The sequence below is a fragment of the Tyto alba genome, unplaced genomic scaffold (genome assembly GCF_018691265.1).
Source record: "Tyto alba isolate M040663 unplaced genomic scaffold, T.alba_DEE_v4.0 Super-Scaffold_41, whole genome shotgun sequence".
Lineage (NCBI taxonomy): Eukaryota > Metazoa > Chordata > Aves > Strigiformes > Tytonidae > Tyto > Tyto alba.
Window position 1 is genome coordinate 23,490,560 of NW_024881317.1, and position 26,337 is coordinate 23,516,896.

Sequence of the window (26,337 nt, forward strand, 5' to 3'; positions counted from 1 at the left end):
GCCTTGCACCTGCAGAGATCAGATCATCCCCAGTCCGAGCTCCCACGAGGAGAACCTTGCACCTCACCAGTAAATTTTACCAGCATGGAAGGACCAAAGTGGTTCCCAGCCCCTCCCCTTAGGAATGTGCAGGCAGAGGAGCACCAGGGGGTGGCAGCAGGGCCTCTGGAACACACAGAAACCCCCCCCCGGGAAGAAGTGGGGGCAGCTCCAGCTACCCAAAGGGCTAAAACTTGGCCTGTCAAAAGCCAGAACTAGAAACTGGAGTTGTTTCAGCTGGGGAATAAATAGGTGTGTAAGGTCTCCTCTGTCCCCACACGACACCTGGCGCAGGGACAGGCAGGGCCACAGCCAGCGCTAGAGGGGCTGAGGGCCCCCCACTAAAAGCTGGGGCAGGGATGTTCCCATGGGCACAGCACAGCCTCCCCTTTTAAACCAGGCTTAGGATTTAATGCCCCACTGAAGAGGGAACAGAGCCGCCAGCCTTTTAATTTCACTGGAGGGGAAGGAGGGAAAAAGAAACACAAACTTTAACAGTATTTATTCACACAAACTTGTATCCCAGCCCCCCACCTCTCTTCCCCAAAGAGAAAACACCGACCGTGACGTTTATGGAATGGCTTAGCTTCAGCTTTTAACAGAATCCTCCACAGAAGGGCGAGAGCACAACAAAGCGCACAAGGACAATTCCACACGCAAGCAGCCAGGCCAGGCAGAGAGCTGACGGCACGCCCCGGGGGCCGAGGTTATAAACACACACCCCCCCCCCCCCCCCCCCACGGGTGGCCTTTCCCCAAAAACCAGCCAGGTTACAACCACGCAGCACGAAGACAAGAGCACAACCTCATTCTCCAACATTAGAAGGGGCAGGGTGGAAACGGGAGTTACCCCCGGCCCCGTGGGGGAACAGCCCACGGCAGAGCCCCGCCCCCCGCCCGCCCCCCCGCGACCCCCTTTGGTTTAGGATAAAGCCGGTAGCTCCGTGCCAAGCCTGGAGCTCAGCTCTTTGGAAAGGTGAGGGAGGAGGAACAGAGGGGACAGCCGCGGGCCTGGCTCTGCACCCCCCTCGGGCGGAGGATAAAGGCTTTTGACTCTTTGGACCATCAGAACCAGCTCACGGCCCACGCGGGTAAGGAAACATTCCCCCGGGGCGGAGGCGCTGCTCCAAGCACTCACTCGACCCTCCGACACCATCGCAGCCCCCCCCCCCCCGGGAGGCCCACCAGAGGCTCTGTTCCTTTCAAATAAGCAGCCCCAGCTGTGTGAAGTTCATCTGAATGCCCCTTTTTATTGAATGCTGTGATAGTGCAGTGGTAACATTGAACAGAGTTAAGACTGCTTAAAACAAAAGCTGGAAGAGCAAGAAGTTTAAAAAGGAGGAAAGGGGGGGGGGAGGAAAAAAAAAAAAAAAAAAAGGTTAGACCAGTTAAAACAGCATCGGTCACCCCAAAGCAGAGACGCAGGGGGGTTTAATGTAGTGTTAAAGGTTACACTCGAGCATGTTTCCTCCACGTGCCTAACACCCAAAACATCCCTTCTACTTAAGAGGCTTGAGTGAAAAATAAAAAGGTCGTCTGTCAGATGAGTGCACAGGCGGGTGATGGGGAAAGGACCAACACAGGTTTAGAGAAGGAGTTGATACTGCATCTACTGCTGTGCTCCCCCACGCACGGCCTGGGCACCGGGCGCCCCTAGGCTAACACACCACACAGCTGCACGCAAAGAGCTCCTATGCCAGTTCAGAAACATCTTCCATTTACTATTTGGTGATTACATGTGTGTATATATAGTTCTCTAGGCAACACGTTTCAATGAGATAAGTCAACTCTGAGGATACACGGGCCAATCTAACAATGAGAAATGCAGTTTCAGTCCAACAGAAGCTTGTTTTCCCTTTCCTCAAGAAAGGAGATGTAACCCTCTCTCCCCTCAACAGCATTTTCAGGTCACACAGGAGTCCCCCGCTGCAGCTATTCTTCATCAGAGGAAGAGTTCTGATCCAGGGGGTACACCATGAACATCACATCTGGCCGCGACGGGACAGAGGGGTGACCAGGCCTCACGATTTCAAAGCCCAAGAAGCTGAACGTCTTCAGGAGCGGAGCTACCAAAGAGAAGGAAATCTGTTACCACCAGGAATAATCCTCTTTACCTGTGTCACCCCAGAAGCCACAAATACCAAAGTGCACTGAACACCCTCTGTGGGTACATCCAGAGCTTCCTGTACAGAAAGAAACCGTTTTAACCCGACAGCCCTCTCGAGTAGGAGCTTTTGTCCCTTCCTGCATTCATCACAGCGGCTCCCAAGCACGGACTGGATTCTAGTTAAGCAGCAGAGCTGCTCTGTCCACGTTCGTCCCACGAGGTCTCTTCCACCCCCGCTGAGAAGCAGCAGTGGTTGGTCACCCGCCCGCACCAGCCGCACAGGCCTGTGGCCCGGGACGCGTGTGGCCGTCCCGCAACCCGGCAGAGATTTTATTCTGTAGCCTTGGTGGGTCTCCGCACCCTTCGAGGCCTGAAAGCGGGTCAGACAGCAGCCAACACGAATCTGGTTACTCGGGGTCTGTGAGACACTTGCTGTCTCCACGAGGAGGCCCTTGAGCTCGGTGGAAACTCACGAGGGCTCAGCACAGCTCGGTGCGGTCCCCCAGGCCAGGCGCCACAGGTTGTGCACAGAAATTCGGAGGCGAAGCCCCCGCCTGTCTCGGTCAGCCAGGGTTGTATCGCGCACGCTCGCCAGCTGCTAAAGCGACCCCTTCCCTGTGACCCCTGAAATTACCCTGGTGCAGTATCTAAACCTCGACAGCACCTGCCGATGACCAACTTCAAGCCACTGAACATGTAGAGAGAGGAGCTCCTACATATTTTCAAGACAACCCTGAATTGCAGCTGCATAGGCACGGACCTGGGGTCTGGAGGGCTCCAGAACTCGTACAAACCAGGCAGGTCCAAGAGCAACGCACGGCCCATTTTTAAAACCAAAAAGCTGTACGAGATGTCTCCCGTAACCAGCCACTGTGGAGGTCACCTATGCAACCCGTGGGGTGCTGACATCACAGCAAGAACTTAATCGGAAAATTCTTCTTGGCATCCTAACACGGAGCGACATCTTCCTGGGCTGAGCACAGCTTAGCTCTAGTGACGTGCCTCGTTTCAGAGAAGACGGTGCAGCTTGAGAAGCAGCAGAGTAAAATTAGAATTAAGGTTTGAATTACTCCTGCCGTGGCCTGCGGCTAGTAAGATTTAAAGTGACACATCCACAGCGTGGTACCTCACCACACATCTCCTCCGCCTTCCGTGCTGTAGCCAGTCATCCCACACGTCTATCTTTAGATGCTAACGCAGCCCCCTTAAGCCGCAAGCATCTATAGCCAGGGTCAGGATTACCTGTAAGTCTAGGAAGGGCAGCGGTGCCAGGAGATCTTTAAAAAGCAGATGAACATCGGGGCAACAAGCTCTAAGTGTTCATTTCCCTTATAACAACTTCTCCCTGGTTTCTCCTTCCAAATCACAGAAGCCTGCTGCCAAATGGAGACCTTCGCTTCGTACCAAAGGAGAAATCTTAACCGATTTCTGGACAAGAAAATACTCCAAGTGATTCAGAAGCAGCTTTCTGCATGAGAGTACCAGTAATAATTTAATGGCAGGACAGCAAAGCGTATCTGCTGGAGAAACCCACTACACCCTCTCCCTTAGTCTCAAGAAAGGGCTTATTTCCTCCACAAGACACTATTTCTAATTTCTAAGAGCGCAATGAGAATCACAGATATAACAGTTACTGCAACAGGACGCGTCCCGCGCAGCCTGGCCTCGGGGTTACCAGATTTCTGCGCCGCCTCAGCAGCGCCGTTTCAGACCTAGGGAGCAAACCTGACAGCGGGGGCGAGCGCTCACCTCTATCTTCTCTGCTTTTTCTGAAGCAAATAAAGACGTAGTTTACTTTCATTTTTTCTTCAGCAAACTCCAACAGTGCTGATAACCTGCCAAGGAGGAGGAAGACAAAGGAACATCAGCTATAGGAAGTCCTGTCCTGAGGAAGCCTCTGAGTATTATCAATTGTTTGGATGTTTTCAGGCAGAAATATTACTTGTTTACAGACCCCTTCCAGCAAACAATGGGTGCTGAAACAATAGGCTTCCTGCTTTCCTATCCAGCCCTGCAGAACCAAGAGCTGTCCTCACACCAAGTCACCCAACAAGTCACCGTCCCCGGCACCCACGAACACCCATCCCCACCGCCACCAATTCGCTACAGAAGCCTTCGTACGCGGGAAGCTGAATATTGCAGCTGATCCCGAGCCAGGCTACATCCCCTCTGCTGGCAACATACACGAGGGGATCTACAAGTTGGGAGCTTTATGGGAAGAGGGAAAAAGAAAAAAAAAAAAACAGAAAAAAAAAAAAAAGAGAAAAGAGCTCAAGCCAGGCAGAAGAGAAGAGAAAAACATCACTGGAGGAGCATGTGCACAGGCAAAGCTGTTTCCTGAACGCGTCAGCTGGATGGCACAGCTGGTGCACCCCGAATCCGCGCTTCCTGCCTTTCCAGCTGAATTATTTCTGCCACCTCTCGATGGAAGCAGCGCTGCATCGGCCCCTCCCTGAGCCACTGCTGGCCTCGGAACCGTTTACGACGCAGGCTGCCAGAGCAGTGACAAACGGGGCTTCGACCAACACTAATTCAACAGCAGTCCGCGAGACCGCAGCGCAGTGAGGGAGATTAAATTCGCAAGGGTTTTGTTAATATGGTAATGAACTATTTTAATTATAGCCCCTACTAGGCTGTTTTACCTAGCTAAAAATAATCTGACAAAATTGTGCTTTAAGTCACAATGACACGGGCATATAAATACTCTCTCAGAAGAACCCGCTCCCGAGAGAGCGGGCACTTGGACAGCTGAAAGATTTACAGGCCGACTGAAGAAATTGCACAAACGTTTATCTGGACTCAGAGTGAAACAAGTGTGAGACAGCAAGAATACTGGCAACTTACTGAAGGTGCCCAGTGCCCAATGAGGTTTTGGGTTTTGTTGTTTTTTTTTTTTTTTTTTATTTGTTAATTAGCTTGTGTCATTTATGGATGAAGCCTACTTGGAGATTTAGGAGGACTTCAGAGAGCTCTGCAGAGGAATCCAGTGAAGCCACATCTACTCTACAGTGCTCCCCGCCAGCGGAGCTCTCTGGCAAAGCACTTGGCAGGAAGTAGCTGCTCTGGAAGCTGCGTTTACACAAACTTCCCAGAGCAGAGCTGTCTGGACAAAACACTACCGTATTCTGCCAACAGAGAAAAATCAGAGACTCTGGCAGAGCCCAACGCCTGCGTGGCAGCGCTCCAAGAGTAGATCCACCTACTGATGAGAACGAGCACATCAGTAGAATGGAGGGCTTTTTCCCCCCCCCCCCCCCAAAAAGAGAGGAAAAAGCCTGCCAAAATATGCTTGTTGCCAAGTGGCCAGAAGAAAAAAAAAAAAAAAAATTAAAAAAAAAAAAGAAATCATAGAGAGGCTTGTGGATTTTCCATACCAAAGTATGCAAAGAATCACTCTGCTCATTTATTGCTTATTTTTCACTAGCAGAAGGACTCAGAAAAACAGTAACCTATCTGAAATGATCAACAGGGGAAAAAACATGTATGTGGAGGACTAACTGGAGGACAGCGCTCTGAAGCCAAGGGAGTAAAGACATACTTCAGGCACGCAAACCAGGAACAGAGCTTCCACACACAGAGCCCATTCTCCCCACACGCACAGCATCACCCGTGTAAGCAAAGTCCTGCTCCCTGGGGAGCCACAGGCACAGCTCTGGGATCCCAAACTTACCCTTCTTTGCTTCCATCAGCTAATAACCCGTCAGGGATTTCCACAAAGAGGCTCTGATTAGAGAGCACTGCATCCCAGGAGGAGGTCTTCACCTCTGTGACCTTGTACTGGAAGTGGACAATATGAGGCTTCCCTTCGTGCACTGGGACATCTTGGTTAACAGTGATCTTCTCGTCCTGCGCCCGGGAGGGAGAACAACTCATGAAATAGGCTTTAGACTTAAAGAAAACCACCCATGAGATCGTAGACCAAAAATACAAGAGATCATACTTAAATAAGCATGCAGAGGGAGTGTGTTTTCAATGGGCGCACCCCCCTGACAAAGGACCAGCCCTTACAGTTGGGTGTGTGTCCCACAGTTCCAGCCCATCACTGAAATTCACCACCGTGAGACCACAGCTCGTGAAAGCATGCGCACTTGGCTGCAAGCTCAGGTCCAAGTCTCAGCGCTCTGAACAAGTGTTGAAGTGGTTAAGAGCTACTCTTCTGAAATACGTGTAATTCCTTGCTTTTATTCTAACCTAATACAGAAACAAAGAACAAAAAGGTAAAGTCCTACATACTAAACAGCCAGGGGAGTATAACTAGAGAGCGCAAACACAAAATAAATGGTATTACAGGTTTACTAAGAACAACATTATACATCTCCCTTCCCCTTTCACTGGCTCGGGGACACGCCACAATGAGCACTCAGACCTCAGAGTGATTTTCTAGTCATGTTCTCCTGTTCAAGGGAATGCAGTTTTGCATATTTACATTATATTACATTTCTGGGCAGTGAGAGTCCATTCACTCACCACAGGTCCCAGCCACATCTCGGAAGGGCGGTTCATGAACTACCCTTCAAAGAACACCACTCAAACCAACAAGCTGGAAGAGCATCTGCTGCCGCAGTCTGACCAATTTCGTTGTCTCCCCAATCCCCAACACAGTCTTTTTATTTAAGGGATGACCACAAATTGCTTTCCCAGTTTTTACAACCAACTGGTATGGCAAATGGTTTGCCTCCTGGTGTAAGGGAGGAAAAGACATAGCACAGGGAGAATTCCAAAACAGACAGAAGCTACACAGATTTGAAGATTGCGAGGAGGTCTTTTCCAGAGACCACAAATGCACACGTCCCTCTCCAATACTGCCCTAACTAGAATGCCAAGCATGCAGACCGCCTCAGATTAAGCTCAGCAGTTCCTAGAAAACAATTTTGTGGTTAAAACTCCATTCCTTCTCCTGACAATTTTTGCAGGCAGTTGGCTTGCCCAGTAATGATTTCCACATTTCATTGCAAAGAGCCCCAGTGAAACAGCAAAGAAATTCATTAGGATCCTGAGTTAACGTTGTCAACGGCAGCGGAAGCTGAACTGTTCCCATCTGCTTGGTTACAGGCTCATGCATCCTGATTCCCCCACGTTTACAAAGTCACCTGCACAGCTTTGAAGGGCAGAAGTAAACCAAACACTGGAAGTTATGTCTGCTCTGTTCCTGAGCCACAGGAGTGGCCGGGAAAGCCCTGGGTGCAACCCCCTCCGGAACAGCCTCAGCAGGTGGGGTGGGAGGTAGTTTACTCCATCAGGTAAGCAAGCATCCAGTCTCCAGGCATTTGACTTTAACAAGGTGATTAATTCAGCAGCTCGCTACAAGCTCTGATCTGCTGACCATCAGCTGGACTGACAATCCATCAAACAACTGGCCCTGCAGCAGAAAGGCAGCACCTCACCCGATGAGGTTTAATAAATGCTTGGTAGTGACACATACTCATCTCTGACCATAACACACACAGGGAGCCAGTACAGCAAAGAAAACTCAGTCCAGTTCGGGTCTGCAGCGAAGAAACATTTAGAAGATGGGCAGTATAAACACACCAGCAGCCAACAGGGCCCATTAAGAGGGTGGAAGTGTCCTCTGTATCGCTGCTTTTCAAGCTGTTCTTGTAGATGCTTTAAGCTACGGAGGCGTTAGCACTGCTGAAAGACCAGAGCGGTTCAGCAAAAACAGCACTGAGAACCTTCCCAGGCTCCTCAAGCCTGTGTCCCAGTGACTTTAATTCCTATTACCACGTGTATTAAAATAGATCCCTCTTGGGTTGACTGTTGTGACAAAGAAGCAGCCATGGAGTATGTTAATGCCGGTGACAAAGTAACGCCGCATGCAAATTAGGAACTGCCTGGCTGCAGTAACCGGAGCAGAGGAAGCTGCCATTTGTTTAAAGCCCACAAAGCTTAGCTGAAAAACAAGTTTACAATTCATCGGAATAAATATCCTGTAGGAAATAAGTTTATTCGTTGAGCTTGAAATAAGTTTCTGCGGCTGAGCCTGCTGCTGTCGGTTTTTACTAGTTTTAAGCCAAGTGCACCAAGAAACCCACTGACAGCTGCTCAAGTCAAGTCAGGCTGCTGCTGACAAAGCCACTGGAGCCAGCAGCAAGAGTCAGCTCTGAGCCTAGAGAGCTCTGCACTACAGAGGGGTATTAAAAAAAAAAAAAAAAAACAAACCAAAAACAAAACCAAGGGGATTATATGCACATCCTTCGCCAGTGACTTTATAGGAGCAGAAAGCACCTCTGTTTCAGAAATGAGCCTTCCCTCAAGAAAAGCTCACAGATGCTTCTTCTCTTATACTTCACAAAAACAAAAACAGGGTGAGGAATTTGAGAAAAGCAGGCTGGGATCGGCACATTGGAGGGGGAGGCACACACATGCATTTGTGCAGGAAGACTGGCAGAAGCTTGCAATTGGAGGGGAAAAGCTTTCTGAGCCTTCTGGCTGAGCCCTTCTGTCACCAGAAGTTATGCCCTGCACTCCAAACCTGCTGAGATTTTTCCACATAAAAGCCCCGTAACGCGACAGCCTGTGAACCAAAGGCAGCACAACCGCAGGGATTAGTGGAACCAGTTCACCCTGGTTCAGAGGGAATTACGTTTACACAGCCCGTCTTGGGCAGCTGATATTTTATTTCTAGGCATCAAAATAAAGACAGCAAGATTTTGGGGAGAGAAGCTGTTCCCTGTGAAGCAGCAGCCCAGAATTCTTTGGAAGCTGCTCAAAGCAAAATCCTGTTTACGCAACAAACGTTCGGTTTTAGTTCACCCCTGCAAAATCCCCCCCGCTGCGCTATCATGGGCAAAAAAAAAAAAAATACAAACCCAACCCACCAGACTATCTTTTAGAGGCAGCTGCCTAAACCACCAGCTCTCCAGCCCGTGGCTCCATTTCAGTGAAGCAAAGCTGCAAGGACCGGGGTTACAATTCGTTGAGCACAAGATTTTCCAACCCAGCTACGCTCCTCAGATGTCCCAAGAAGGACGGGGGGGCAGCCCCTATGTGCTGGCAGCGTGAGAAGAAAGGATGTTATGATCTACCACAGCCAAGGCTGGAGGAACCCATGTAAGCAGCCTACTGTTGGCATGTGCTACACCTGCAGCCTCCTGCCAAGCCTGCGAGCCAGAGCACGTCCGTCCGCACAAAGCCTGTCCTGGCTGCGCGGCACCGATCGCTGCTGCCTTTCCCAGCTCGAGTAAAGCTCCCCTGACGAAGGGCCGAGCATTAAGTCTCTTAACACAAACACACCAACAACTATAGGGACCCCCAGCTGCTTAATTTCTAGCGCTGTCGTGTACGAGCAGTGTGCTGCACGCTCCGAAGGAGGCAGGCTCGTTCAGAAAGGTCATCCCGTCAACTAGAACAGCTGATGCAGCTGGAAAAAGGACTTAAGCTTTTGGGTCCAGATGCCTTTCCAGGTCACGCTGAAGCTGGCCGGCTGAAAAGCTCAGCTTGCTGTCTAACTACAGCACCGCGCGGTTGCGCACGTGACAGAGGGGCAGAGAGAGTCCCAGGAACCCCCATCCGAGGTTTGACTTTAAACCACTGACCAACAGAGCCCACGCTGGTCTGGGATGAGCTATGTTACAGAAGGGCCTTATTTTCGGATAGCTCCTGCTAGGTTTTGTCAGCAATAAACGCAGGAAGAGTTACATCCTTATTTCTGGGATGAAGCTAAATGACATCCCCACCGGCAGCAACCCCTGCCTACACACCACTGCCAAAAGCGTCTGTGTGAATTCAAGGCCACACTGAAATCAAACACTTCCAAGTCTCCAAACTGTGATTCTTTCCACGCCAGCATCTCCACACTCAGCTCGTTTTCTGTCTTTGGACCTTGCTTGCCTCGTGTGCACGCAAGGCTTGGCAAAGCTGGCCTGCAGGAGTTTAAGTTGCAGAGCCCCCTGTCTGTCATCCCCTCCCACCCAGAGGGAATTCATTATTTGTCCTGAGCCCTCTTGAAGCTATTTATGTATCTTTATCTGACTGGAAGCCTGTTGTGATCTACTGCTTCTCTGGATTTCACACCCTTCTAACATCTGTGACAATTCAACTCAATAGCATTAAGCTGATGTTACGTGATGATTAAGAGGCTACAGAGGCTGACATTTATTCACAAGGTAGAGTGGGTGAGGCACGTGCTAAAAATTCACCAAGGTCCCCTGCAAGCAGCCGTGAGGCCTGTGCCCCTCTCGTGAATTTCAAGAGGAGGCTTTGGTAGCTGTGACCCAAAAGGGCCTGTATCTTTTCATCATATAAAGTCTGTGTGCCTCCCACAGGGTAATTAAAAATCAAGTCTAACGCCTATGACAACACTCCTGTCTGAACAGCCATATTTGCAAGCTGAGCATAAATTCAGGCTACTTCATCTGATAGCGCTTTGCTCCCTGGCACGTGGAGAAGCAGCTCCTGTCCCAGGAGACAGATGCGTGTGTGCCGCCGTAACACAACACAAAGTTGCACAAGTGCCAATTATCCTACAGCAAGGAGCAGCCGGGCCTCCTCATTCCACAGGAAAGGTCCTGAGAATGGAAGTGGTCCAAAAAATGACAGCTCCACGTGCTCCTAAGCAAGCCTGCAGACACAAAGCCTTCCTGATCTTTCCTCATCCCACGCACGGGTTCTATAAACGTCCCAGCCTGCGAGGTGGACGGCCGCCTCGCCCTTTTGCAATGTCAGGAGTCACCCTGTGCAACAGTTCAGGCAGCTCCCAGGCCCGACAGCTTTACCTTCTGGACTAGGGCACAGGAAGGAGCTTATCAATCCTTCTCTCTGCATTTCACCTTTCTGCTTCCCGCTTCCTCTTTTTGCGAGACATTTAAGAAGTTGTTTCATGTTTTGATAATGCTGGCTCCACATACAATAGCTGAAACAGGCCTCTGGGAACAGGGCCTGTGAATTCTCTGCTGCGCACCTTTGTGAAAAGGTCTCGCTTCTTAATAAACAGGGGATATTTAAGCAGGAGAGCACTGCATGCAGCTCAGCTGATCTGCCAACAGGGTCACTGACAAATTAACTGTCCTCCCACTTATTACCTTGGAGTCATTTGCATTTATTCTCGTTAGACAGCAAAAGGAACCGAACACAGGTGCAACACAGGTACAGGCCATTATTTAGACACCAGATCTTTCTCACCTTATATATCAGAGCCGAAAGAGAAGGATCCCTGCTACCCCCTCGCCCACCGGGGATCTTCGACAGTGGGTGAGGGGCATCAGGAGCACCACAGAGGCCCTGGAACAATGTGCCTGCAGCACTGCAGCTGGGGACAGTTACTCAAAGGTAAAATACTACTGCAAGAAAAAGAGAGAGAACACCAGGTTACATTAGCAGGGATAACATTTCAGACGCTACCGCTCCTCATAACCCCAAGGCACATCCCCGCTCCTCCACAGCGTGTCAGAGGTGGCTGTCAGGGCTTTGGTGCCTGGACATTTACATTAAAAACACTCGCTGCCCAAGTCGTAGCAGAAACCAGCGGTGTTTTGTTAGAAATGGAGGAGGGGCTTTGCAGCCAAGAACCCCGAGAGAGTGCTGAGCAACCTCATGCTAATAAGGGATGCCTGGAAGGCTGCCAATAGCAGATGGCTGGAAATGCATGACCAGATGAGCACACATTTTCTATAGACAAATATCTACAAATAGATCAACAGGACCCAGAAGGAGGAGGTTTAAGTTTCCCATTTTCAAAACGAGGAGGAGTGAAAGGGCTGGTTCTTCAGATATTTTCAACACGCTCTACAACATCTGAGTTGGCATTTTCACATGCAAAGAAAACATCATACAAGTGTCCTTCACCCCAACCCTAAAAATCACTGTTCACCCCACAGATCTAATTTTAAGAGCAAGAAAATAAGTTTCCCTTGCAGTTTCTAAGTTCTTTGGGATGTCCTATCCGCGGTCTTTCAGGATCACTTTGAACACAGGCTTTAATATCTGCTCTAGCTTTTAGGAAGTTCATGAAAGCAAATTATTTTACTTCTGGAGCATTGCTTCTTTTATCAGTACGACAAAAGCTCTTTGCTGAGGCACGGCACAGCAGCGGTATCCCTCTAACAAAGCCTGCAAAAGCAATGCATAGAACCCAGTCACTCCCGTGTTCCCATCGTGAAAAACGGCAGCGCAAAGCTGTGTAAACACCACCAAAATAAAGGTGAGGGTGAGGGTTTTCAATAAGCACACGGAGCAAGGAACAAAGCCATAATGGACAGACTCTGTAGATGTACTAATTCCTGTCTGTCCTAAAACTTCTCACTTGAGCTGCTCCCAAGACAGTTTTTTTCCAGTCTCATCCCTCTCCGCGAGGGAGGCAGGCCCAAGCATCCAAAGCCCAAGTACCAAGCTGTACTATCAGAATCACCTGAACCGCCTATACAGTATGCTGGGAAGTCTACCAGACTGCAAACAACCTACTGAAATTTGGCATTTCTGTATGCCAAAAAAATAACTCGCAAACGCAGTTACGACACAGGCAGAACTTGCAAAGAACTTGGCTTGCCGCTTCATACCAAAATAATCTTTCTACAGGAAACACAAATATTCTTCCTCCACATATTTCCTCCTCCTCCAGGTTCGCTAGGCTGGGCTCTTCGGCAGCGTTCCCGTGTGTCATGGCCTATGGCAGGCAGTGCTTGGAGAAGAGGCTGTTTAAACACCCTAGGAAAAGGTACTAAGCAGTTGCACTGAAGACGTCTCAGGGCAAACTCCTCTGTGCACATGCTCAGTGGCATTTTGTGTTAATACAGTCCCTCCTCACGGCATGACTGGGGCTATCAATGGACCAGTGTGTATTCAGTAGTAGTGGATGTTGAGAGGCATGACAAAGCACTTTGCTGTGCTGTTCCCCACCCCCAGAAAGCTGTTGGCAGCTTTGTTATTCCCTTCCCTCCTCCCTCACCCCACAGTCAACAATGTACTATTGATAGCTCTCTCCAACTTGCGGCCAAGGCATCAAGAAGCTGGATAATGAAGTGTAGTTGTGGGGGGAAAAAAAAAATAAAAATAAAGAGCGAGGCCGTAGTTTTCATGCAAAGCAGTTCAAGACACTTCCCAGTTTTGCTTCCTCTGGCACATGCAGAAGTCAAAACACAAGACCCCTTCAGCCGCTGAGCCCTGCCTGCGGCACTGGCGCTTCGCCTAGCCCAGACCTGCACGCCGCTGCCGTCCTCCCCCAAAACTCCACCGCGGCAGCCAGCGTGTGTGTGCACAGATTAGAAGAGGTTTTGCTTCCTCCAGATGCACATTAGCACCCTGGGAAGAAGTTTGTGCAAGCGCCTGACATGCATCTGTGCACGAACAGCCTGCTGCAACTCTGCTCCCCGAGGCCTGTTTATAGCTTAAAAAATTAGGACTGTGCTCCCTTCTAGCCTCTCTTCTCTTTCGAGAAGCTGCTTTCCAGCAGCTTGGTTAAGATGCATTTGGATCACCAAGGGCCTTTTGCTCGAAGAAACTCCCAAGCAAAAGCTTCTTGATCGAGTCCTGCCTGAAATGGGAGCTGGAAGCAAGTGTACGTTTTCAGGCAGTGGGTATAATTTTAACTCGCTAAGCTTCCAGCCATCTCAACCCTGTGCCCTGTCCCTGGGAAGCTCAAAGGACAACTGGGCAACTTTCAAACCCCGCCACGGCTGCTCTCCAACAGCCCTCGCACCTGAAGCCCCAGGCCAGCGCTGCTTTCAGTCCACGACAACAACCAGCACCTTGGGGTCTAAAAGCTGCACATTTGCTTGGTTTTCGGGGGTTTTACTTGCGTCAACCACTCGGGCCAGATGGAAGGATCCACACAGCTTCCCTGACGTTGCAAAAATGAAGTTTTTTGGTTTCTTTTTCGCCCCTTTTCCAAACAGGCTCTGAAGATGTAGTTGCGCTTAGCCCATAGCGGTAAGATGCTATGCTGCCAGCCGTTGCAAATCAGATATTAAGGAACCTGATTTAAGAATCAACTTGTAAATAACCATCTGATGAACACAGACTAGCTCAAGTACCCATACATGCAGCAGCCAAGAAATAAGGCTGTTTTAGACACATCCTCTGGGTGCTTAGCTACACGGGACGATAGAGGCTGAGGAAATGACACTTTTGGGACTCTAAACAAGGAACAGACACACAAGATAACGCGGTCGGCTGAAAAAAATACCCGCAAATCGAGTAAGTTTGTGCCTACTGATAACCAACCTGCCAGGAAAAAAAAAAAAAAATCACCTTTCCTTAAGAGAGGCACGGGGACTACGGGAAGGGAGGGCACAAGCCCTGCCCGGCGCTAAAGGCTTATTAGTAAAAGGGTGCTCAGCCCCTCGCCGCCGAGGTGCCTCCGCCCCACCCGCCGGGACCCGGCCCCGGTGAGCCCGCACACCCGCCCGGGGCCTCCTCCACGGGAAAGCGTCGATCCGCTGGGGATTTTAACCCGGGGAAGGCGGAGGGGAGCCGCTGCCGCCCCCCACCCCCACGGCCGCCGCCTCAGCGCCCGCCCCCCGGGCCCGGCCGCCGCCGCCGCCGCCGCTCTGAGGGGCGCGAAGGCCGCGGCTGACGGCGGGGTGGGCCCGGCGCCGCGGGGGAGGCGGGGACGGCGGCGCCCCGCACCTGTCCTGGGTGTTTATCATCCTGGGCTCGGCTCGGCTCGCTCCGGCTCCGCTGGGTCGGTCGGTCGGTCCGTCGGTGGGTCGGTCCGTCGGTCCGCCCGCTCCGCTGCTCTCGGCGCCGCCGCCCTCGCTCGCCGCCGCGCTCCGACTGACCCCGCGGGGCCGCGCGCCCGCCCCGCCCCCCCCCCCCCCCGCGCCGCGCGCCTGCCCGGCCCCGCCCCCCCCCCCCCCCCCCCCAGCCCCAGCGCCGCGCCAGGCAGCCTGGGAAACCACCGCCCCAAACAAAGCCGCGCCACGCCCACTCCCCGCTCAGACACGCCCACTCCCCGCTCAGACACGCCCATCCCCACAGCGCCACGCCCACTCCCCGCTCAGACACGCCCACTCCCCGCTCAGACACGCCCACTCCCCGCTCAGACACGCCCACTCCCCGCTCAGACACGCCCATCCCCACAGCGCCACGCCCACTCCCCGCTCAGACACGCCCACTCCCCGCTCAGACACGCCCACTCCCCGCTCAGACACGCCCACCCCCCCACAGCGCCACGCCCACTCCGCGCACAGGCACGCCCACTCCCCGCGCAGGCGCGTCGCGTTCCCCCCCCTTTCCCCCCTCCTCGCCCGGTGACCGTCCCTGAGAGGACCCCCCCAAACCCCCCCCCACTCGCCCCTCTCGCCCGTGGGGCTGCCGGCACTCCCGCGCGTGGGGGCGGTGGCTCCGGTTCTCCTGCGGGCCGGGCGGTGGGCCTGAGGCGGGGGAGCACAGCCCGCTGCGGGGGGCGGCGGGCAGGCGGCCGCGGCCGGGGCTGGGGGGGGGGGGCGGGAAGCTGGAGCGGGGCCGCGTCCCTTAGGGCGGGAGAGGCCCGGGCCGTTCTGCGGGAGTTTGGGCTCCTGGTGAAGCAGCGGGAGAAAAGGGAGCAGCGGGGCTCGGTGAGGGGCTGCTGGGCCCCCGCTGCGGAGCCCTGAGGGGCCACGGCCTGCTTCGAGGTGTGGGCTGGGGAGCTGCAGGCCGACAACCCGGATGAGCAGGAGCTGGCATAAGGAAAAAGGGAAGGAAAGTGGGGATAACGGGGTGCCGAGCTGCGCGTGGCAGGGCTCTGCAGGGGCTGGCGATGACCCGTGTATCCACCAGGGAAAGTAACCTGTGGGGTTCAGCCCTGCCGAGCTTGGTGGGTGCTGAGCCCTCGCGTGGGGTCAGAAACCAAGCAGCTGGCTGGGAGAGAAGCTCTTAAGCCCCTTCGGATGCAAGCCCGGCTGGTTGGAGCCCCGGGGAAACCTCACAGCTACTCGCCCATCCTCGCGCTGCCTGTGACGCGCCGGAGAACACCGGCCTGGCAGCGGAGCCGGCTCCCGACCGACGGCCGCGGCGGCCTGAGGTGCGGTGCCCGCACCCGGGCTCGCCCACCCCGGGATCTGACGGGCGGCCCTTGGCCTGGGCTTCCCGGTTCCCAGCGCGGCGACGCTGGCCCTCGCTCAGCGGGAAGGGACCAGCTGTTCTGCAGGAAGCTGGATGCCGGCCAGAGCCCGAGTTCAAACAGAGCCCGTTAAATGGCCTTTTCCCCCTTCCTCCGCGTTTAAAGCCCTGCTTTGCAGCCGTAATTCTATTTATAATACCCAGGAAAAGCAAGCTGAGACTTTCCCACAGTGCCGGCTTCTCAGGCGATTGTTGTTCGGGAAGCTGGAATGTACACGGTATTATTTTTGTATCCCCCCGGGAAGGTTTGTGTTTTTGTTTTTTTTTTTTTTTTTTTTTTCGTTGCTTGCCGCTCTGTGTCCCCATCTGTGCCAAGGAAAGTTTGCAAAGCGCGAGGTCTCTGGCCGCTGCTCGCGGCTCTCAAATGCTTTGCCGAGGTGCCGGTGGTTAGGGTGTCTCTGCTTGTTGGGGAGGGCGGTGGGTGCTCCGAGAGACGTCCTGGTAGCCGAGGGGCTCGAAGCCAAAGAGGCTACAGCTGAGAGCCCCTCTCTCGTGACTGAGCACGTGCCATGTCGCTTGCTCACCCCGTGCCTCCGTGCCCGCCGTGTGCGGAGGAGGGAAGACTAATCTTGATATTCTGGGCGAGCTGTGGGCCGTGGCAGCTCCGTGCTGCCCCTGAACTCCTGGCGAGCACCCGCAGGCCCCACACCTCCCGGGCAAGCAGGTATTTTAGAGCGACGAAACGCCCTTGCTCGGACTCTTCCTCACCTGCATGGGAGGGCGTTTCTGCTGCCCTCGCTGGAAGCCGTGAGGCTTTGCTGGGCGCTGCCACCCTTCTCTTTGTTGAACTGTCACCCTTCTGTCATTTTTTTATGTTTCCAATAAAAGCCATTTGCAGGCAGCTTCCCAGCTCCGAGAGCTCCGTGTGTGATTTTAGCCTGGTACCCCAAGCAGCACCCCGGCAGGGCGCTAGCTGTTTTCTGCTGTGCTCCAGTTCTGCCAGCGCTGTGCCGCTCCTTTGCAAAATTGTTTCTTCCCTGGCCCGGGCTGGCCCTGGAAATGGCTTTATTGCCCTGCCTGGGGTTTTGGCAGTGAGAAGTGCTGTTGGGCCTTGTTTCTGTAGGGGGCTTTTTTGCTACAGTCGGTCTGATGTAGGATGGGCACCTCTCAATATCTTTGCTGTTTGCCACGCCGCGTTTTGGGATTAATTATCCCAAACTCTAAACGCAGAACAGATCACATCTGCGACCTTCCTATTTTGGAGGCTCGCAAAGAGGAGTTGTGCATCTCCTTAATTATTCTCATTAATTATTGTGATTTAACGGTGGACTGTGGAGCTCTTAATAACTCCAGAGAGAAGTGGTGCGTTTTTTCCCCCAACTGTGGAACGGCGACCCAGAGCTCATCTGCCCCCAGAGCTGGTGACCGCTCGTGGGCCGTGGCTGGGCGGGCAGGTAGCCCCAGCCTCGGAGTTGCCAAACAGAGATGGACGACGCTCGATAGAGACAGGCAAGGACAAGAGGACAGGCGGACAACCGCTCGGTCACAGTCCTTCTTACACGGGGGACTGACAGCAGAGACGCTGCCCAGCCGTTGGGGGCCGCGGAGGAAGGCAGGGTCCCTGCGGGACAGGCCATCTCTGGAACGCTCGCCCCGTGCTCTTCCTTGGCTGCAGTCCTGGCCGTGCTGTCTTTGCCTCGTGTGAGAAACGGCCAGCAGCGAGTTCACCCGTGGGAGCGGAGCGCGGCCAGCGTTGGGGTGCGCGGTGGGTGCCGCGGCCAGCCGGAGCCTCGGACGCCGCTCCTCGGTACCTACAGCAGTGCTGCATAGCTGGCTGTGCTTGAAAGGTGGCGTTGCCTAATGGAAAACACTTCCAAACAGAGGTTTCAAAATAAGGATAGGAAAGGATTGGTAGCTTTATATGTAATTAATACCCAGTAGTTATTTAAAAACACCTTTAGAAACATGTCATTCAAAACTTTCTAAGGCTGTACACATATCCTGGGAATGTAATTATGTTTTCGACAGCAGCCTTTTCATCACCCGTTTTGTGATTGCTCTTTTTTTTTTTTTTTTTAACATGAGGATTTTGTTTTGCTAGGGGAAAAATAAGAATGAACGCTGCCAGGGAATTTTGTTTTCATACCTTGGTCCTCCCAGCCCAGCTGCCAGTTCGGTCTTCCTGTGCCGACATGTCTATATCGTGTTACAGCCCTCGCAGCACGAGGAGTGTTCCTGGGATTTTGGCTTGCTGTGTTTCTAGGTGAGCTGTGGATAAATTCCCTAAAGCCAGTCCATCAGTGCAGCCGTGAGGCTGGAATTGTGTCCTCAGGTTTTTATGCGAGTGTCCACCTCAGAGGTGGATTTTAATTGTTTAAACGGTTGGACCGTTGGGCGTGACTAACCCGTGTCTCCTGTCTGCTTCGCATCTGTAACAAAAAGAAGAGGTTCCTCCCAAGCCGTGCTGATACAGTTTTCTGCTGTTCCTTTTTATTTCCAATGGGACGAGTTGATTCCTTGGCAGACCCGCCTGGAGCTGGGGGTCAGAGTTCAGGCATGTTGCTGACGTCGACGGCTTTCTTTTTTTAACGAACTTTGTCAGAATCTGTTATTTGGCCATTAAGCGGTGCCTTATGGCGCAGAGTTCATGCATGAGCTGAGCTGCAAATCTGCTAGGTGTGAATTAGTGATGAGAGAAAAGCAGGCCAAGGAATGTCTTGTTTCAGAGCGTGCGGGGCGTCAAGCTTAGTTTGGGTGGTAACTGGCGCGTCCAAAGCCTTGAACCAGGGGGTGAGCCGAAGAAAGAACGCAGAAATCACGGGAAGGGATGGCTTCCCCCTGCTGTGCTCTGAAGAGGAGGCGTTGTCCCTCTCCGTGCCGGTGGGATGTGCGCCGAAGGTGTTCTCGTGCAGCATGAATTTGGAGCGTGTTGGGGTGGGACGAGGAGCTGGACGGTGTCAGGGGGATGAGAGCTGGTGATGTGACACCACAAGGTGCGTCTGTCACGGACTCGTGCGTCGCTGGTGAGCCCGGCACTCTGGGCCGATGCTGCGGGCCAGCACCAACACCTTTGCAGACACTAGAGAAGGCTCTTGCTGGGATGATGGCACGGGCACGGGGTGAGGTGCCCCTGGGAAAGACGTGCCAGAGCAAGTCCCTAACAACCCTGCTGTCCCTCCAAGCACAGGGTGTCAGGATGGGTTGCCCTGGAGAGGCAGGCAGGGGTTTTACAGGCAAACCCTGGAAGAAAGGTGGTCCTGCCACCCGTGATCTCCTGGCGTAACAGAACCTGGGTATGGGGTGTGATAGAAAAAATAAGCCATGAAGTAGAAAGCCTAAAGCAAAGATGGGAACGTGTAGGTGCGAGGTTCAGGCATGTGGCTCCCAGCTCGAGCCCGTGGCAGCGACGCGTACCTGTGGGAGCAGCGCTCTCCCAGCAGAGGTTAGCTCGGGAGGTCACCTCTTTCTTGGTCAAAATAAATGCTCCTGTGTTTCCCTGCCTCCGTTTCCCCTGAAGGAAGCTGCTTCGCTGCGTCATCCCTGCTCCTCTGTGCCTGGAGCTCTTTTCCTTGGCTGCTCATGGAGCAGGTCACGCGCCAGGACACGGCCAAAGCCTCCGAGTGCAGGGTCTGGCGGGTGGCACCAAGAGACAAAAAGGGGGAAAATCTGAGGACAAATTGGTAAAAAAGAACACACAGGAAAGCACGCAGGCAGTGAGGAGATGTCTGGTTGCTGGCCCATTGCATATCTGAATCCAGCTAGGTTGTTGTACTGATTTTTATAAAAGCTCTTTCAATTATTTTTTCAATGAGCTCACCTTTTCTGGCACGTGTCTGCTCCCTTGTTCATTTAAGACAGGCATGGCAGGCTTCGTTTCACCTCTCTTTAGTCATCTGTGTATGAACCAGCAACAGGCAGCTCCGCTTGTTGTCCCTGGAGACAAACAGGTACCTTCAAGGTGCCTTGTCTTGGCTCCTTTTAGATTCTGCGTGAAGATGGGATGGCTGGAACTGGAGGTGCTTGTAATAAAGCTGCCTGAACTTAGCCAAAATCAGGCCCGTGTACTGCCTCTTGTGCAATGGGACTTGCTTGGAAGCTGGTTTTACTTTTCTGTGTGGTTTTGGTGGTTCGGGATGTGTTCCCATGAATGGAAATGGGGTTGTGGAAAAGGATGTCTGAGCAGTGTGTTGGCGTGAAAAGGCACGATGATGGTGGGAGCCACTGCTAGTCCAGCCCAAAATCCAAAAAAGCGTCTTGGGGTTGCATTTTTAAGACCACAGGCTGACCACACATGGCAAGGACAATCTAAAAATTAAAGCCTTGCATCTGCTTATGGCATTTCTCAGTATCTGAGCAAGGCTTCTTAGAAATTTCACATCACAAGAATTCAGAACTGTGTCTTGGGGGGGAACTTCTTTTGTATCATTTGCCTTAACTTACAGCTGTACCGTAAACTAAGAAATCTCGGAAGGGACATCTGGAGTCCCTGCAGATCTGAAATCCTTAAAGCACTGTCTCAAAGCTCCCTAAGCGGAGGCTGCGTGGTGGTGAGGTCACACCGGCAACCTGGCACACCTTGCTCTCCCATCGTGTTAGCAGCACAGATTTAAGCAGACTGAGCCAAGGAGCGGGTCCGACACCTGGGTTTTGGTCCCATCCTCCGGCGGGGCCCCTGTGTTGGGGTTTGGGGCCAGGGCTCGGGGATGCTGCACACGGCATGCCCGTTCCCACAGGGCAGCGCAGGTGGCTCAGGGCTGAGGATTTGCTCACGGCTGCAGGGTGGCTTGTTTGCTGACACCTCTGGAGCTGGCGGTGAAGCTGTTGGAAACAAAGAGCCGAGAAGCTTGAGGACTTGTCCAGGCAAAACACCTCCTCCATTCACTTTAATAATTTTGTTGTTCTCAATTCTACACCCCCACCATAATAATGTGTCCGGGCCTGTTTAAATGCACTGGATCACTCGGAGGCTTCAGCTGAGGTCTGGTATCCAGATATTTCTAGAACCCGATCCTGCCTCTGTCCCATCCTCTGGAAAAGGGGAATGCTGCTCTTTCCGTGTCGCAGGTGCATGCGTGGACTTTGCTGCCTGGGATTGGGGGTGCGCTCCCTGCAGAACCCCCAAACCTGCGTGCTTGGATTTCTGCGCGTGTGAGGCTTCTCTGCTTGGTGCGTTTCCGTTCCTGTGCAGTTGGATTCATAAAGCTCGTGTTTTCGTGGCCCCGCAGGAATTTGCAGGCTCAGTGAAATTGCTGGGGGCTCCCTGCTGAGGCTGGCTGGGTGTTAGCCCTCTGGATCGTTTGCGAACGGAGGCAAAGAGCCGGTGGAAGAAAATTTTTCCGTGGAGCTGCCTGCCTTGCTCGCGGCCTGGGAGCCGAAGCGTGGTTTCTGGCTCCTCTCTGCAGCCACAGCCTGTTAACTGCAAGCCAGGGTGCTGCTAACCCTCAGGTTGCCGATTTGCTGGAAATGAGCTCCTTTATATTTTCCAAATACTGTTAAAACTGTTCTCTGGTTAGTTCTGTTATGAATGTCTGTATATGTAGGTGCCTGTCTCCTGGAATTTTGTGCTTTGCGGTCTAACGGACATTTTTCCAAACGATGCAGGTCAACTGCTTAGTCACAGTATGGATAGCTAAATTGCTTCATATGATATAAACTTGCAATCTTTTCCTTCGTATTGGCTGCTTCAAACCCGCCAAATACACCTTTCCCCAGTGTTTCAAAGTTGCTGTGTCTTGTTTTTTGTAGGTGTGATTTAATTTACCCTTACAAAATTACATTCTTTGTTTCAATCAATCAACCCCAGAAATCACTGCTTGGGCACGCAGAGGGGGAGAAACGCCTTGGATTCTGGAGGAGTTGAAAGTTTAACTTAGCGGATTGGAGGGCGGTTTGTGATAAGAATGAGAAAAATGCTGTGAGCTCTTTTACGACCAAGGTCTGCACTATCCTCATAAAAGACTCAAAAGCTGCAATCTTAGATCACCTGTAACTTTGGTAGAAAACTGGTAGAAAGGAGGTAAAGTCTGGGTTTCTTATGCCATTTCCTTTTAGGATGGATGATGAATGGCTCGTTTTTTTTGTCTTGCAAAGAAGACTGCAAACCCTTTTGGGGGTTGTTGCCGCGCATCCATAGCAAGCTGGGTGGGATGTGCACCCGCGTGGGAGCAGGGGACACAGCTGGAAAGTTTTTGTGCACCCCCGAGGTGGGAGAGGAGGGTCTCCAGCACGTTTCTTTTGTTCCCAGAGCACCCGCCAGCGCTCGTGGGTGTCTGCAGTGATGTTCTCTGCTCCCCTGCCTGCGCCTACCTGACGGGCAGCGCCTGCCCCATCTCATGCGAGCGCTCTCGCTGTGAGCAGGTTGGCTGCAGGGGTGTGGGCTGTGCATTGTTTTCCAGCATTGTTGTAATAGTGGTGGAAAATAGGGTGAGGGTTTGTCAGCTCAGAACACGTTCAGATGCAAAACCTTTTTCATACCGACTACTGTGCGGTTCTCCTTGTTCCAGGGAAGTGTTATTTGCACGAAGAATGGAGGGAGGAAAGAAACAAGGGGGAGACAGGAAAAGGGCCTCCCCGGGCTCTGCACAGCTTTGCTTGCGATGTGGGGCAGAAACACCTTTGTGTTGCAGGTGACTCCAGCTGGAATCATCCTGGTGCGTCGGCCACCCAGAGGAGTCCCTGAGAAACCAAATGCCTTTTTCTTCAGCAGCCCGCAGCTAAAAATATTTCCAGAGACCTCTCTCCTTCGGGAGACCCAAACCACATGCACAGCTGGGCTGTAATGCTGGGGTCTTTGTGTACAGGAGCTGCCTGCTGTCCTTGGGGCTCCAGTTCCAGCTGCCAAGTGAGCCCAAGCTCAGGAAAGGTCTAAATGTTTTGCAGGAAGGAACTCGAGAAAATGCCCATCAAACAGCTGAGTAAGGGGTTCATGAGCAGGCCACCTGTAGTCCTCTAAAAAGCTGATAAAAAGCTTCCCGAGCTACCTGCATGGAGGGCATTCCCCAATACTGTACCAAAAGCTGAGTGTGCACATGATGCGGGAGCTCACCCATAGGTTTAGGGTATGGGTGAAAGGTGTTGCACCCAGTGGAAGCCTCACTGCAGACCGCGTTAGCTGGTAGGAGAGCATGCTGCCCCGTGGAGGGGACTCAGGAAGCCTCTCACAGGGAAACTGGCGCTTGGATCCTTTGGATTCGAGGTTTTGGATAGCTCTGCCTCACCGTGTGCGTGATGGGGAGCGTGCGATGTACCCAAGATCGATGCCACCTAGGAGCTCTGGTGCTCAGCGTGCAAGGGATGAGCCTGAGCAGGAAAGCATCCTTGCTTCCTGCCTCCTCCTGCACATCTCTGGAAGAACAGATGGGAACCACTGCAGGACCAGCAGCTCCGGCATCCGCCTCCTGGCCAGCCCTTCGGGAGCGAGAGGAAGTGGGTTTGGGCTGGAGCCAACCCTGGGCATTTTGCAAACTGTCCTATAGCGGCTCTGCTTGGGGCTCAACCTGGCTCTGGACGTGGAGGAGAAATCACCCAAGACCATCCTGCGCGGATGCAGCCCCTGCCCGCATCCCCGGGTGGGTGCCCAGCACCCCTCCTCACCCCGTTCCCTCCGCAGCCGTCGCTCCCACCGGCTGTACCCCCCGGCTGAGCTGGGCGCCGCATGAAGCCGGGCGAAGGGGCAGGTTCTAACGTCTCCTGCCTTTTAATATTTTCCTTCTCGTTGTTCAGTGAGGAGCCTCTACTGAACGCTAAAAACCTCTGAGTACTTGAGAAATATTCAAGTGCCGCTTTTGGGTCTGCCAGCATTTTTTTTTTTTTTTTTAAGCATTTTTGAAACTATTTGCCAAGTTCTGCTTTCAATTGATCGAAATATGACACGTTTTGGAGTTCCTCATTCCCCACCCCCCCCCCCCCCCCCCAGTCTCTCCCAGGACTTGCTGGGGCCATCATCCTGATGAAAGAGCCCCTGGAACGTGGGCACAGTAGTTCCCCGTCCTTGTCCCCAGGCCCAGCTTTGTCAGGCCAGCTTCCCCCTGTGGCCTTGTGATTTTTTTTAGGGGATATTCAGCACAGCCACCGTCTCCCGGCTGTTTTGCTCAGTGCGTATCCAGATCAATTCTCTCACAGCAGGGCTGGATGCGTGCAAGGAGGGTGGTTTGTTCGGGACAGGAGTGTGGGATTGCTTGGAAGCCAAAGGGAACTGCGACGGGGGGGTGAAGCAAAGGTAAAATGCAGACAGAGTTTTTTTTTCTGTAGCACTTTCTATTGGTGTTAGTGAAAAAAATAGTAACTTTCTGGCCTGAAGTTGTGGTTGTGCCTCTGTGCTGGACCCCTGGGATGGTGATGTGCTCTCACACGCGCGGCGGACAGGGGGAGTTTCCAGGTGCTTGGTGGGTTTATTATTTTGTAGTGCCCCCAGTCTGCTTGGTATTTCCCCTGCGGGGTGCAAGAGAGATGAGGAGGGGGCTGCACCCTGTCAGCCCCACTGCTGGAGGGGAATGGGGAATTTTGGAGCTGGGGGGGCCCTGGCACCAAACCCTCATCATTGCTCTATGGCCCCCCCTGCTCCCCCTGCGCCCCAGCTCCAGGCAGCCTCCGTCAGTGTGACTTGTCACCTGGTCTTTTGTCCCTCCCTCATGCCTCTGCCCTCTCCATTCCCACTAGTCATTGTGTTTTCCTCCACTTTATGGGGTTTTGATCAACTCCTGCACGATCTTCCTGCGGCCTCGCAGGGGTGCAGATGGCAAGCGTGGGGCCAGGAGGGTCCCTGGTCCCGGGAAGGTGACATCAGGAAGAGCGGCACGTCTCAGTGCTGCTGGCGGTGGCAATGGAGAGGCGGGTGCATTTAAACCCCACCTGCCAACACCTGAAATTTCAGGGGCTCGAATATATTTTCAAATGTTTCAATGCAAAACCAGGTTCTTCTCCTCTCCAGCCTCCTTCACCCCCCTGCCGCAGTGAACTCCTGCTGGAGAAGGCCACGGAGCCGTGTCGCCTGCGAGATACCCCGTAATTTTTGTTCCTGACTCGTGTCTCCCCGCAGCGGTTTCACACTTTGCTCTGGAGATGTTGGCTCTCGCCGTCTGGCGTCGCACCGGCTCAGACGCAGTGGAGGTTTCCTTCCAGCACGACGGTTGGGGTCACTCTTTCACAGCGAGCGTTTTTCTCCTGAGCGTGAGCTGTGCTTTCCAGTATGATGAACTCTGAGCATTGCATCCTGTCAGCGTTGTGCCAGCCGGGATTTCCAGCTCCCAGGACTATGTTCTCTGGATGAACGCAGGATCAGGAATATCTTTGATTTTAAATAGTGCAGCCACGCAAGAATAAGCTTTTTACGTGGCTTCAGAAGCTCGAGAAATGAATGTTCAAGCTCCCTGGGCTTCTCCGGGTCTGGATCCAGCAAGGGGGCTGGGATCTGTTCATCGTCTGGCCGCTCCTGGCTGTCATCGGCGGGGAGGGTGATGTGGCTTAACCTCACAGCATCATCCACGGGTCTGGCACGTAGATTTACACCATGGCGTTTGTCACGGCCACTGCAGCCACCTCCTTGGCGCCCCAAAACCGCTGCGGTCCCGGGACAGGGGGAGCGTGGGGTGATACCAGGGCCAGGCTGAAGCCCGCAGGCTCTTCCCGAGCAGCGAGGGGCCGGGGGCGGCCGGGCTGGAGCATCCTCAGGGGGTCCGGCCACGCTGGCCGTCCCGTGTGAACGCGGCCTCTCCCAGCCCACCCGGGGCACGCGCGGCCACGTGGGAACGTCCTGTGCTGGTGGTGGTGGGGGGAAATGCGGGGGTGGGAGCGAAGCATCACCCGGCGATGGGAACTGACCGCGCCGAGGAGGGGTCTTGGGGGATAAATCTAGTGGCGGTGAAAGAGCCCGGCTGGCCACGCGACGAGCCAAGCGTGCCAGGAGCGTGCCTGGCTCCGGCCGCCGTTGGGTGGCAGAGCCCTGCCAGAAAGCCCCCAAAAACCCGCTGGGGGTGGGAAGGTGGGATGGGAAGGGGGGTCGCACTGACTCACGCGGCCCCGGTCAGGCGGACCCCGTCGGCGCTCCTCCTCGGTGGCTCGGTTACCGCTCGAGGAAGAGGAGCTCGGAGGAGGCGCGCCGGGGGCTGATTTGGGAAGCAGGTCGCCCAAGCCCAGGCTGCTTTGTGATTCCAGGGCGGTCGGTGGCTTCGTGGTGTCGGGCCGGGGCCTGGCAGCGCTGCTCCTTGGAGGATGTGCCCC

At 53.5% G+C, this 26,337-nt stretch overlaps 1 protein-coding gene across 1 annotated transcript; it reads right to left on the reverse strand.

Annotated features, from left to right (window-relative positions):
- Positions 1 to 1,268: 1,268 nt before the first annotated feature.
- OAZ2 (ornithine decarboxylase antizyme 2) lies at positions 1,269 to 14,867 on the reverse strand. Its single transcript, XM_042804133.1, is given in 6 exon segments — positions 1,269 to 2,104; positions 3,895 to 3,980; positions 5,816 to 5,991; positions 11,266 to 11,346; positions 11,348 to 11,423; positions 14,707 to 14,867. Coding segments are annotated over 6 exon segments (573 nt in total). The 5' UTR covers positions 14,727 to 14,867; the 3' UTR covers positions 1,269 to 1,970.
- Between the last annotated feature and the right edge of the window lie 11,470 nt (positions 14,868 to 26,337).